The sequence below is a fragment of the Coccinella septempunctata genome, chromosome 5 (genome assembly GCF_907165205.1).
Source record: "Coccinella septempunctata chromosome 5, icCocSept1.1, whole genome shotgun sequence".
NCBI lineage: Eukaryota > Metazoa > Arthropoda > Insecta > Coleoptera > Coccinellidae > Coccinella > Coccinella septempunctata.
In genome coordinates, this window is record NC_058193.1 from 34,033,754 (window position 1) to 34,047,496 (window position 13,743).

General features: G+C 33.5%; 1 protein-coding gene across 3 annotated transcripts; it reads left to right on the plus strand.

Moving 5' to 3' along the window:
• Positions 1-745: 745 nt before the first annotated feature.
• Positions 746-8,273, plus strand: LOC123313621. Of its 3 annotated transcripts, none has more exons than XM_044898579.1 (13): positions 746-848; positions 1,079-1,144; positions 1,203-1,273; positions 1,409-1,487; positions 1,606-1,833; positions 1,890-1,982; positions 2,275-2,355; positions 2,843-4,354; positions 4,508-5,319; positions 5,424-5,483; positions 5,565-5,834; positions 5,971-6,116; positions 7,922-8,273. In XM_044898579.1, the coding sequence occupies exons 2-13, from the start codon at positions 1,106-1,108 to the stop codon at positions 8,056-8,058; spliced, it is 3,528 nt and encodes a 1,175-aa protein (XP_044754514.1). In that variant the 5' UTR covers positions 746-848; positions 1,079-1,105; the 3' UTR covers positions 8,059-8,273. The 3 variants fall into 3 exon arrangements, with proteins under 3 accessions (XP_044754514.1, XP_044754515.1, XP_044754516.1); XM_044898580.1 differs by having other exon boundaries at positions 1,893-1,982; XM_044898581.1 differs by having other exon boundaries at positions 1,206-1,273.
• The last annotated feature ends 5,470 nt before the right edge of the window (positions 8,274-13,743 follow it).

The window sequence follows — 13,743 nt, forward strand, 5'->3', positions numbered from 1 at the left end:
TATTTGTTTAAAAAATTCTCATGGTGCTAATGTTTCGCTTCATTTCCTAAGATCATTGCTTGAAAAATTCTTATTCAGATATGAATCAAATGCGGACTTTGCTTATAAACTATAGAAATTACGTTGAAGCTATTTGTCTCTAGCGGTTGTTTAACTTCAATTTCGAAAATATTCTACCTGTTCAGCTGACTCAATGTCATAAAACCCGACTTCTCAAAAAGGTTCCAGATGCAAATTTTCTAAACAAAACTCTTACGGCGTAGTTAAGTCGCATCTCTTTACCTGACATTGCCGTCGTAAAATAGCTTAAGCCAACTTTGGCAGATTCCAAGAAAAGTATTGATCTCAAGTAAGAACGCAAACGGTTAAACTTTTTTTGTTCTTCATGCATAAACTTGACTGAACCATTACTTTTTATACTATATTTACATTAAAATGAAAACCTTATATCCAGATTTGTGAGCAGTGTTCTCATTAGACCTCTACTCAATATTTTTAAAATGTCAACAAACCAAATACCCCTTTTATCTAATGACTAATGGCTTAAATATACGACGGTTGTAAATTTTGGTGAAAAAATTCCTCGGGATGAACAGAACTTAACATCGAAAATTTTCGAGACCACATGAAAAAGTTTCAATCTTTTTATTCGTTTAAATTTCATTCAGAAAATTAAATCTCCGTGCAATGCGGATAAAATGGCAAAAATGACAGGTACAACTGCGCCGCCACTGGTTGCGCATCACGTTTTCCACATTGCCGCCACGATCTCCACAGTATTGGATGAAAGTACTCGATGTTTAGGTTCACGTGTTTGTTCATGAATGAAAATTTTCAAAATTCAAAAAGTAAGGGTTCATGACAAGTGAAGTGTATGTTATGGAGAAACATAAACATAAAAGAATTGCCTGCAATGGGTTTTTGGGAGTTTCAATAGCTAACACAAGTTTCTCGGCTCAAAATATGCACGCTTTCTACTATAACCTCAAAATATTTAAATACTGTTATTCGAGTATTTTTCGATAAATTGAGTGAATGTGTTTATATTTTGGATCTTAAAATGCCTTTTTTCTTTCAGTGTTTTTTTGAAGAAAAATAATACAGGATGGAAACCCTAATATTGTCAAATCGCTTATATACGGATGTGAGTAAACGTAAAATTCTCTTATGTTATCATTACTAATATCTTATTTTTATTCCAGCAGGATGAGTCTGATTCCCCAAGTGGATCCAGTGCATCCAGTGCATCTCCACTTGAAAATTTTAGTCCAGGGTTAGTATATTTATGAACAAAAATAATGGAAATTTCTGTTGCTCGCAGTTTAATGCATGTGGAAAATGAAGAGTATACTGCATCCAAGTTTCGAAACTCCTTTTGGATTCAAAATAATGTTTATTTTCTTTTCAGAACCTCCCTAGAAGATATAATAAGTTATCAAAGTGATACCGAATTCTTAAATTATTGCCCAGGAACTTACCCCACATACGTAAGTGAATTTTATTACTTCATTGAATTTCAATATAACTTTTTGACAGCATTTCAATAATTCATATTCGAAGAAACTCTTAAAAAATTCATACCGAACTAACATTTTCAATTTTCAGCTAAATGAAAATGGGATGCCAGAGGATTTTAGCAGTTTGTCATTTTTTGATGAGAACAATCATTTGAATCAGCAACAAACACTACCTCTGCAATTGGATAATCTCTGTGATACCATAAATTATAATGCAATGGGATATTTTTCGGAAGATATAGAGCCAAGGAAACCATTATTAAGCCCTATCTGTGATAAAGTAAATTTTAGTGCCGTAAGCGACACGTTCAATGAGGTAAGTGTTAATTGTCTATTTTTTCGAGGATATTTCTAACAATATTACTCTTACAGCAGATTATGGATCAATCAGAAACTTTGGAAGCCAGCTATAGAAAGGTTTTTAAAGATGATAGTTTTCTTGATGCTATGGGAAATTTTAGTGATGTAAGTCAACTTTATATTATTATTTAAAGTTATTTAGTAGTCTATATTTTTTAGTTCATATTTTCCTATATATTACTATGGGAATTTATCAAAAATAAGTCACGATATATATTATTTTAGTTTAGTTTTCATTTAGTTATTACTAATAATGTCAACGAACATAATAGTCTTAGTAGATAAATTTGTTATCCATTTAATCAATGTTTGGAAATCTCCATATTCTTTTGGTTCTTTATAATTATTTTCCTTGTTAAGTGTTACTCCAACTGCAATTATATATTTGATATTTCAGGAAACTAATGTAGATAGACACGTAGATAAACAACTAAACTCATCCAATGTGATTCATTCTGATGTAGATCACATTGAAGAAGTAAGAAATTTCTCTTTTATTCTATGAGATGTTGGGGATGTAACAAATACCATTTTTACTATCCCCTACCATCAAGCTACCCTGCATTATTTAGATGTAGATTTCAATTTTTGTTAGTTTCAAAACTGCTGGTTATATTATTCACTCTATAACGAAATTTATATTCATAATTTTTGAGTGTAGTGGTGAATGTTCTTCATTACAGAGATATTAATTACATTTCTCTGTAAACTTCTAATGAGCACTGCCAGTGAGACACCCTGTATAGTATACCGGGGTATTATATGTTTATTGAAGGAATTCAAATCAATTCCTAATTGAATGGCAATTAATTTCAATCTATCAGGTCTTTTTTGATTGTGGTTAAACCTTTAGAGACGGGATGTGGTTTATTATAATTTCTGTCTTGAGACTGATATCATTTGTTACATCTCCATGTGTTATTTTTTATTGATATAAGAAGATATTAATTTGCCATCATTTTCAGGTTTTACCAAGTTTAGAAGATATAAGCAGTATCTTGGAGCGTGATGGTTTGAGTGATATAGTTACGGAATGCATGAATGATCAGGCAACTCTCCAGATGGTCAACCAAAAGCATGATGAAGATACTCAAAATACCAGTTTGTGTGGAGCAGGTACAATTGCTGAAGATATCCAACAAATGATCACACAAAATGTGAAAACCGAGCCACAAATGCATCAACCCAAAATCGAAGCCTACAAACGAACAGCCCCTAACGTCCTCTTCAATCCTAAAGTAGCGGGACGAAAGAGGATCGATTGGAAAGCCCAAAAATATATTATCGACAATGACGACGAAGACAAGGAAATCGATATTGTGACTGTGACCAAAGAGGATGAACCTGTGATCGAAGCCAACGATGTGAACAGCCTTTTGGAACAGTTCGAATTGAATCAAAGCAGAGAAGGTAGCACCAAAAAAATAAAAAAGAGTCCAAAGGAAAATGTTTCCGGAATCAAGAAGGACAAATCGAGCCATAAGCTGAAGAAGCATAAATTGAAGGAGACCATCACCAGACCTGAAAAAGGTCGTTTGGCCAAACTGTCTGAGAAAATGTTCGAGAAAATGAAAAATAGTTGTTTGGAGAAAAAACCAAGTCACAATAGTGTTTCCCACAAAAGTGAAGGAAAAAGATTGCCGAAACCAGAGTGTTCAAAACCTAGTGAAAAATTGAATTCTTCAAAATCGAACGATACACATGATTTGAAAAAGAAGAAATCTGAAGAAGTCAATGCACAATCGACAAAGAAGATACATAACAGCCATGACAAACAGGGTAGAGATAAAAACCGGGAGATGAAAAATCCAAAAGCAGAGAGTGTGAAGGTGAACTGTAAGCAAGCTAGTCCGGAAGCTAAAGTGGAAGTGCCTAAAGAACTGATTGGAAAAATAAAAGAGGGGATCAAACCTCGCAAAGTGGTTCTATTGGAGGATCCACATCTGTTTGGGAATTTCGGTTACGATAAGAAGAAAAGTTCTAAGCCTCGAGTTTCCGCCAACAATTCGAGTAAATCCGCATCCCCCAAATCGGATTCGACCAACGATCCATCCAAGAAGCCTGTTGGAACATCTAACAACAGCTCAACACAAACAAACGGTTCAGTGAAATCAAGACTTGCCAGTTCTTTGGCTATCCAACCAATTTCAAACAACCTTGCCCAGAAGCCAGCAATCAATAAACCTTCCGCTGTACCTGCAGCTCAGAAACCCATCAATCGTAGTTCTTCTAGCTCTACTTCAATGCAATCTAGGGCTCCCATTGGAAGTGGAAAAATGGCTCAGAAGCCTGTGATTAATGGATCGTCTGCAGTTCCACCAAGACCCATCAGTAATCATCATCCAACATCGAGAGCTGAAAGTTTTTCTGCGAAAACTGCCAGGCCTATGGGTGGCAAAAGGTTATCTCCACCCAAGCTCGTTCCAATCAAACCAGTCGTACAGGCATGTGTTCAGTCACATCAAAAAATAGAAAGGGTAAGTCGTTTTGAATTTGACGTTTTTTTACGAATACCGAAATCTATACAGGATCTCTCAATTGTTGAGTGCTTTTTACTGCTGAAAGTAGAACTAGTCGAATGCATTTTTTGGAAAAATCCAAGTCTCTAATCTGATATTTTTGTATTTCAGCAAATGTGGCAACACATCAATTTAGACCACAGTTATCACAGAAGGATCGTCAACCCGAACATGCACGAGAAGGAAAATTCGCACTCGATCGTCAAAATTGAGCCTAAAGTTGAGCCAGGACAAATTCAGACCAACGAATGGAATTTGAAGGGGGCAAACGGAAAAGTACTGTGCAACAGGATTTCAAATAACAAAGTCAAAATGGAAGTTCCGAATGAAAGGGTGGAAGAATCGAAAGACATTGTCAAAGAATCCATCAAACAGGAGGTTAAAGCGGAACCGTCAGATAAAGTCACCAAAAAGATATGGAAATACGAGGACTACATAAAGAAAAAAGGTGTACCGGCTAAGAGCAACGCTCCTTCTGAAAATCGTAGCCGAAAGTCTGACAGCAGCTCCCACGAAGAATGGGTCAAAAAAATGGGGTTGGTTATCCACCCGCAAGTTCCGGATGATTTGTTAGTGATAGAGACATTCGATGCAGCGGTCAGCGCCTGTTTAGTTGATGAGAAAGCCCTCGATACATTAGCTGGCATCAATCCAATCCTCGAGAAATCCAACGCCGTCATCAGTCAAAATTCGTTCATAAATTGTTTTAAGGAAACTTTGAACAATAAAATCGAACCTGAAGGAACTCCGGACGGTGTTATACGTGAACATAAAGTGATCAGATACGTAAAAAAAGACGAGAAGAAGCCTGAAATGTGCAGTATGGGAGTGCAGACTACTATTTCTTTGATGGAGAGTAGGCCCAGAAAAAGGAGTTTGAGCATCTCAAGTGTTAGTTCCGATGAGGATTACGACAGATATAGGTATGATACATGACTTTTTTTAGATTTGTCATCTCATTTAACAGATTATTCGTGTTTTATTGGATTTGTTGCAGCATTATTAATTTGTTTATCTCTTATTACAGTGTGGATTCAAGGAGCTCCAAACATTCAAGATCGACCAAAAGATCCAGATCTTCCTCGAAGTAAGTATCTGCCACAGACGTTGAAATGCGAAATAAAATTGGATTAAATCATTTCGATGCTAATAATGCTTCTCTTTTCAGACACTATAGGTCTAGGACTCGTTCGAGATCTCCGTTACATCTATACAATCCCAATATTGAATTACCGACAACGTTTAGGTCTAAGGCGGAACACGATGAGTTCAGACAGGACGCTATAAACAGATGTATAGTGTTCCTGGGCGATATCACCGAAGAGCACGACGAAGAAACGTTAACGAGGTTATTCATCAGATACGGACACATCAAAAGGGTGAAGATATATCATAGGCGAGAGAAGAGGAGGAGGACTAGCAATGGACCTCAAAGCGAGTAAGTTCTCCTTGATTTTCACTTAAAACTAGCATTAATGGACCTATTCAAAAGTGGTCATTTAAAAAAATTAGCTCAACAAAGTATTTGCCCTTATTTTTCGATTTTTTTCAACATCAAATTGTTTCTTTTTCAGAAATTTCGCTTTCGTTACTTTCTCTGACAGTATGGCAGCTTTCGATGCTTTGCAACTGTACAAAAGGGATTATCCAGATGGACCTCATTTCCAGATGTGCTTTGGTGGAAGAAGAGAGTTCTGTAATGAGCACTACTCCGATCTAGGTATGTATTCGATTAGTTACTATCTGTAGTTGCTGTAATTCGTTAACTTGAGATGGTATGGGGAATTCTGATAGATTCTCTGTCTTCTTCTGGTGGAGATGGTATTTTGTCCCCATATTTTCATGGGGAGAAATTAAATATACCGCGGGCTAGGTGAGGCTGGGGCTAATTTCGCATTAGAGCATACAGTTTGGGTGCCCACCATATGACTGATTTTTCATCATCTGATAGGACAAACATAAAAAAAATTGTGTGAGGCAGTTTTGAAATATCAAGATGCTTTTTCTTGGGAGAAAGTCTGTTTGATGACACTAGTCAATCTTTTTTTTTTTTTTTCGGTTTGATTGGTCAAAAATTGTCTGACTCGCGTTCTTGATACAAAAAAGTCTGAACCAATGATAATTTTGTCATCGTCCGTTCGTTCTGCAGTTCATTTAGATTAACTAGCGAGATTTTTGGACTTGAAAAAATTTGCAGATTTACTGTCAATAGTCTCGTCTGAACGTTGAATTTTGGGAACGCGAATGGCACAAGTCAGCATAAATTTGAAAGAATTGTATAAAATAATAATCGGTGAAAAGAAATGAAAGTGCAGAGATGAATTTTTTCCGAAATCTTTTTTTTTTGGGAAAAAAACGAAAGTGTTAAGCCAACTTATCTTCATCGCGCTTTCCGGGAAATTTTTTTGGAAATATTATATTCACGTCACAAGTCCTTCCACTCATTTTCGAGTGGGAAAAACAAGTGCTGGGAAACCTCTTTTCTTCATTTCTTCACTTCTAGCTGCTATAGTTCTCGAGATCCCCTCAGTAAATGAATTTTGCCCACCCTGTACAGCTGGGCCGGCGTATCTCATACATTTTAAGGAATATCTTTGAGTACCGCACTAAATAAGGAAAAAATTCCAACGTTAGAAATCAGCACAATTCAGCACACAAAAATTTACCTCTTCAAAATGGGGAGATGATTGTAGTAGTAGTTTGGCAACTAACATTATCTGTAGACGTTCTTGAATACTGGTAGCGCATATTAAATTATGGTGGGTTTATCCAGAGTTCCTAATGCCTAAAAAATGGACGGCGATCACGTGAATGCGATCTGCCAATGAGATGGTTCATTTCATAGTTCTTAGGCTCTGCGTTAACCCACCATAAAATGTGATGGGCATGAATCAATTCATATCTTTCAAAACTTTGATTCAATTAAAGAGTTTCCAGTTAATACTTACCTTTAAAAGTTTATTTTTATTCAAATTTGAAATTTAGAGTTTCTAAATGATATTAATCATTTCCCAACTATGTGAAAGTTGATTGCTTCTCCCTTTTCATTTTAAATCATATGTACCGTGTTTTGCCGTTGATTTTGGGAACTAATCTGAGTATGCAAATAAATTTGATATTATTACATCAACAAATTAGGGTTTAGCATTAAAATCATTTTGGGTGGGAAAAAAAAGAGCAGTATGAATAAAAATTTGATATGATGCAAATATCACTCGTTTTTCATTTATGCAAGAGAAATTTACTCCTTACCCTATTATCTGAACTGTACTTAACTAATATTATGTGGAACAAAATCACAAGAGCTATTGAAAAAAAATCATTATGGAATCCAAAAAGTTGAAAGTTTGTGGAACTCAAACCTAAACCTAACTCGAAGCCTTAATGTTCAAAATAATCATTATAATATTTAACCGAGATGAAAGAATTGCTGTGAGCCTGGAAACCCACCTGTGGTATCCTTAATCTTTTTTGTTGGGTATTTTTATTTGATTGCCCACTAAATGTACTTATTTTTTGTTACAGACAACATGCCATCTTGGTTCGAATATGAGGATAAACCTTTTGCAAGTAGGCCACAGCAAACATTCGACAGTATGCTAAAAGAATACAAGCAGCAAAGGAATCAAATGGGTATTTCAAGTCAATCATCTTCAAGGTGACATTTTTGTGTGAATATTAGGTTGTTTATATAAGTAAAATATTTAATTCAATTGTAAATATATTATTGTGTATAAACTAGTAGATATGTATAAAATGTATTGAATTTTCAAGTTTACTATATAATTATTTGTAAAAGTTGACAAACTTTGGTCCTCTGGGCTGTGAACATTTTGTATTTTAAAATAAAATAGAAAATAAATGGACCTATACAAAACTTACCTCTTTGATTCTCATCACTTACCTTTACTTTGATTAACTTTCAGTTTCAGCATGAAATGGTGCCGTTAAGCAAATAAATCTTGAAATTTCAAGATTCAAGTAGAAATTTCAAAATTCAAATCGAAATTTTAAAATTTCAAGATTCAAGTAGAAATTTTGAAGTTTCAGGATTCAAGTAGAAAATCTAAAAGTTCAAGATTCAAGTAGAAATTTCAAGAGACTGAAATGTCTCTTGAAGTTCTGAAATTTCCACTTGAATCTTGAACTTGTAAAATTTCTACTTGAATCCTAAAACTTCAAAATTTCTACTTGAATCTTGAAATTTCAAAATTTCTACTTGAATCTTGAAATTTTAAAATGTCTACTTTAATCCTGAAACTTAAAAATTTGTACTTGAACCTCGAAATTTCAAAATATCTAGTTGAATTTCGAAATTCTAAAATTTCTACTTGAATCTTGAAATTTCTACTTTAATCTTGAAATGCTAAAATTTCCAAAAGAATCCTGAAACTTAAAAATTTCTACTTCTCTCTTGAAATTTAAAAATGTTAACTTGAATCTTGATATGATCCCATGCAAATCGTAGAAGTTTATTCCTGTGTCCTCTGATTTTCCCAGAAGTATTTAATCCCAGCTCTTTTAGGAGAAAAGTAAACAAGACAGCTAGGAAACCACTTTATTTTGTTGGAATATACCATACAATGAGGAAAATCCCGTCAAATGTTCTTTTGGCCTAGTAAGTGAAGATACACACGAGCATAAAATCAGAGCATAAGTATTTGGTTCATTATTTCCAACTCGTTTTCGTCAGCGATTTGTTACTAAAAAACTCACCTTCTATACTAAGGAATGATCTATTATCATATGAAACTTTGAAACCGGGCACGAAAAAAAACACGTTTTGAGGCATCTAGTATGAGAAAAAAAACTTTCAAGGCAATTTCCTCACTATTCTTATTTAGATTAATTTTTTTTAAAAATCGATAGAAATTTTTGATACTGGAGTCGTCTAATTCTGAAAATGGATGATGTCACACTTTTCACTGCAATAAATCATCTTAAATGGTAAAAAAAAAATTTCTCTCAATTTCGTTCGGAATACTTCGACAACTTTGGCAATGAGGAACCTTCGCGTAAGATTCGAACAATTTTAGTGTTTTGAATCGCGGTGAAACATAGGCCGTGTGTACCAGCACCAATAATACAGGTATAAATAATACTATCATCACAATAAGGTTAACAAATTATCCACATAACTGAAAAAATTAACGAATAAGGTTGCATCTGACTGGTGATATCTACCGCAGCGTTGAACAACCATATAACGGGCATCCATAATCAGCGGTGAATCTGAAAAGACGGACACTGATGAAAAGTATCAAGATAACACACAATAAATCACATTTCGTGCAAATTAAATCATAATTACATAATTACGAATTCTAATTGATTAGAAACTGCCGCATTCCGGAATCTATTGACTCCCCGATATTTAATGAGCGTTCAAAAAAATTCGTCGCCAAGTAGCCTATGGAATTTTCAAGGTTGAAATTCTGTGTTTAAACTTAACTTTTACGATAACAATTTGTGTTATCTTCATTCTACAATGACTCTTCTACGTCAGTAAAACTCTTTTGAAGCACAAGCAGGTATCTTCCAAATTCGATAGCATCACTAACTTTATTGAGCGCTCTTTCTTCTGCCATTGCTAGGGTGTCTAAAAACATCTTAGCCAGAGCAAACCTAAGTGGTGCGAGTGACAGTATCACGTGTTGTTAATTGTCAATTTTGAAGAACCGTATGAATGAAGAGAATCTAAATAAAGTCACCTTTTCACAAACCATATTACTATTTTTTAGGAAAACTATTCGCGCATTAAGAAAAATTTTTAGATACATAAGTAAAAAAAGCAATTGATAAAAAACAATACTAGACAAAGAAAGCGAGGCAGAAAGAGATTAAACGAACAAAGAGAAAGCGCTGAAATTCACAAAGACCCGAATAGGTTGCCAAAAACATCGAATTAATAAAACGAAATACTAGAGAAATTATGAAATTCGATAAAGCAATTATCGAGGGATTAAAAAAAAAAACATAAAATCGAACAATGAAAAAATATAGTAGAAGTGATAATCAGTTGGGGACGTTGTTGGATTCAGTGGTTTCACATGTGTGCTCATCAAACGACCAATTCACCACCGACCGTCAGTACTAATCATCAGGGCTGGGATGTTACATTTTTAACGAAGATCATCAACCTTTTTCACTCTTCACTTTGGGATCACTGTAGAACTAAAACTCTTGAAGTTCTGTATAAATTATAATCTAAAATATCAGTAAAAGTTATTAATAATATAAAAACAAAAAAATACTTACATTTTAAACACTCACTATGAAATTTTGCTAAAAATTAAAACAAAACAAAATGACAACATACTTAAGTTGTTGCTCTGACGAAGAAAAAGGCAAGAGTAAACTTGAAGAACCCAGAGTTTCGATTAGAAACTCCCCCTTCAGTCCCTTCTACCAGCTCACGTCTTCTCTCAGAGTAGGATGAATGTAAGAAGACCGACAGACCGTCGGGTCAAGCATTTCGCTCATAGTGAATCGTTATTTGATGAGCGTAAATTCTTCTTTTTCATTCTATGGTCACAAATATTGTATATTTATAAGACCGTAGTACTATCTGTTCAATAATTAAAATAAATAGGGTACCAGTAAAATTTTACCCTAATGCCTCATATTTTTAAAACACTCTCTATACACGCTATGTCCCATCCAAATAATATATATACCGAATTTCAATCAAAGCGTATATTTTGGAAAAATATTCCAAATTATCATAAATGGATGCCTTCAGAAGTAAAGCAGGCGAATAAAAAAACGAAATTGATTCAGATGCATAACACCCGCCAATAATTGAAGAATCTTAACATTGATTTGTTGATTTAATTAATAGTTTCTATAGTAAAAAAAAAAATTTCCAAAATTATGGGTTTGTTATTTTGAAATCCCTCTGAAAATTCTAAATATGCCAATGGGTTTTCCGCTACTATAAGCAGAATACAACTTTTCAGTTGTACTCTTGAATTCATGATTCAAAATGAATTTGAAAAAAGGGTCTTTTCAAAATTCATTTGATATCATGAAACTTTTGTATACTTTTTGTTGTACAGCATTTTTTGTTTCAATTATTGTTATTACTGCAGTTACTGGAAATTTAATTTTTTTTACGGAAATTGAAATGATATATTGCTTTCCAGCTTGATAAATAAGGATTTATCGTACATTTTACTATTGCTCATAGAGGGTACTAGTTACACCCTGCTGAATAAGTAAGGCGAAGCTCATCTTATTGTGTGCGCAGAATCACCAACACCGAATACAAAATTTGAAGGAGGAATCTGATTTACTTGATACTGATGATGATATCACGATAATTTTTGAATTCTTAAAATATAAAATTGTTCTTTCGACATGCCTCAGAATCCGTAAAAGAATGAATAGAAAGTCGTAATTTCTTTTCAAGATAACTTTAAAAATTGAAAATTCCAAAAAGTTATATTACTCTTTTATTTTTCTTGGAACGAATCTTGAGTTACCAATTTATTTTACAAATTCAGGTCAGTATCAGTATAAAAGTTAATGCCTCGACCTTCAAAACGAGCATTAATATAAATTGATCTCACATCAAAAATCGACGTGTTTTTGATAAGTCAAATCTTCATATTGAAAGAATTAGTTACGTAGAAAGTAATAAAGGATGGCTGCAGACCAATGACCCATCTGGCAGAGCAATATAGGAGTTTTTCAGATGACTCTAATCCATAAAAAAGTTTGTGCTATTCGAATTAACTATTGATTTCCATAGCATATTTTTTCCACTTAGCGAAACTGATCATGAACTTTTCTCATGTACTGTGATGTTTTGGAACACGGGCGTAAAGAGTGAAAGATCGATAGAGTACCGTCCTGTATTTTCCTTCATTTTCGCTTTGGCATTCCTTTAAGTGTCTCAAAGACAATAAGCTCTCAAAATATCATCAAAATCGATTGAGGAGTTTAGAAATTATAGTCATGTTGGAAACAAGTTGGCCAAAGAGATTTTTAGTGCCCATTTCTGACTCCTCATATGGTGCTACACTACTTCCTGCCTGATGGGTCATTACACAGAAATCACTCTTTATATGGAATACAATACTTGAGTAAAAATGTATTGAAAAAAGATTTTGAGATCAAATCTTTCGTATTACTTGAACTTCATTCAAAATATCATGGACTACTTTTTCTATTGGACTAAGCCTTTATATCTTTATGTTTAATTGAACAATTGAACTATTGTATAGTATGGATATTAGACATGATTTTTTTTGGATTTGCCAATACTTTCCAAAGAATGGTGCAGTTCATGTTTGTCTTGATCTTTAATTGCTATGATACAATTTCCCAATATTAACAGAAGTTTCATGAAATATTGCTCAATTCAATCACTCGATTTCCATATCGATATCACTAGAACTTATTCATTCTTGACTATGCTCTATGCTGAAGATGTGGAAATTGGATTTTGATTGTCATTAAATGAACATAGCTTATAAATATGATTCAAGAATGATATTCAGTATGCTTATGACAAAATTATCGAATATAAACAAATACTCAATGAATCTTTGTAAAACTGGGCATATGTCTTTGCTATATAATTGATAGAAATTATATTTCACTTTTACTTGTTGAATTTAATTTAACAAGAAGATTAATTGGAGCATAATTAAAAGTTTTTGTATATTCATCTGTAATTATTTTCTTTCCATATCAACTGGACATCACTATTTATTGTTATCTTTGTATGTATTGGATTTTTTGAGCTTCCGAATTTCAACAATTCATTTCAAATAATCTGAATCCTTCCCCGAGTTTTAAAAACCAAAGAGTACGAAAGAGTATCATTGAGGATAAAGTATCAATAATTGGTTTGAAATGAATGCTTTGTATTTTTTGTGCTTCTAGAGTTCCAACAATTAATTCCAAATCATGTGAATCCTCCTCCAAGTTTTGTAAAACCAAAGAGTATCAATGAGGATAAAGTATCAGCAATCAGTTTGAAAATAAGGTCAGTTGAAATGTGGCGTGAAGACATTTAGATTATACTATAAAATGCTTGGTCTATTATGCCAACCGAAGTCTTAACATCTGATAAGTGTAACATATCACTATTTCAACTGATGAACACATAATTATTATAATTGAATCCAATAAATTCGCCAATCAAATCAACTCACCTGTTTTTTTTTCCAAATCAAGTGATATCTCCTAGTATTTTATAGCATTCTCAAATTAACTGATATCTCCTAATATTTTACATCAGAATTATGAATTTCACTCATTTTCGTAATCAATTATTAATTTCATAAATTGTAGTTTTTATACTTGTTGTCCCATAACTCTCTAGGTTAAGTACGCGA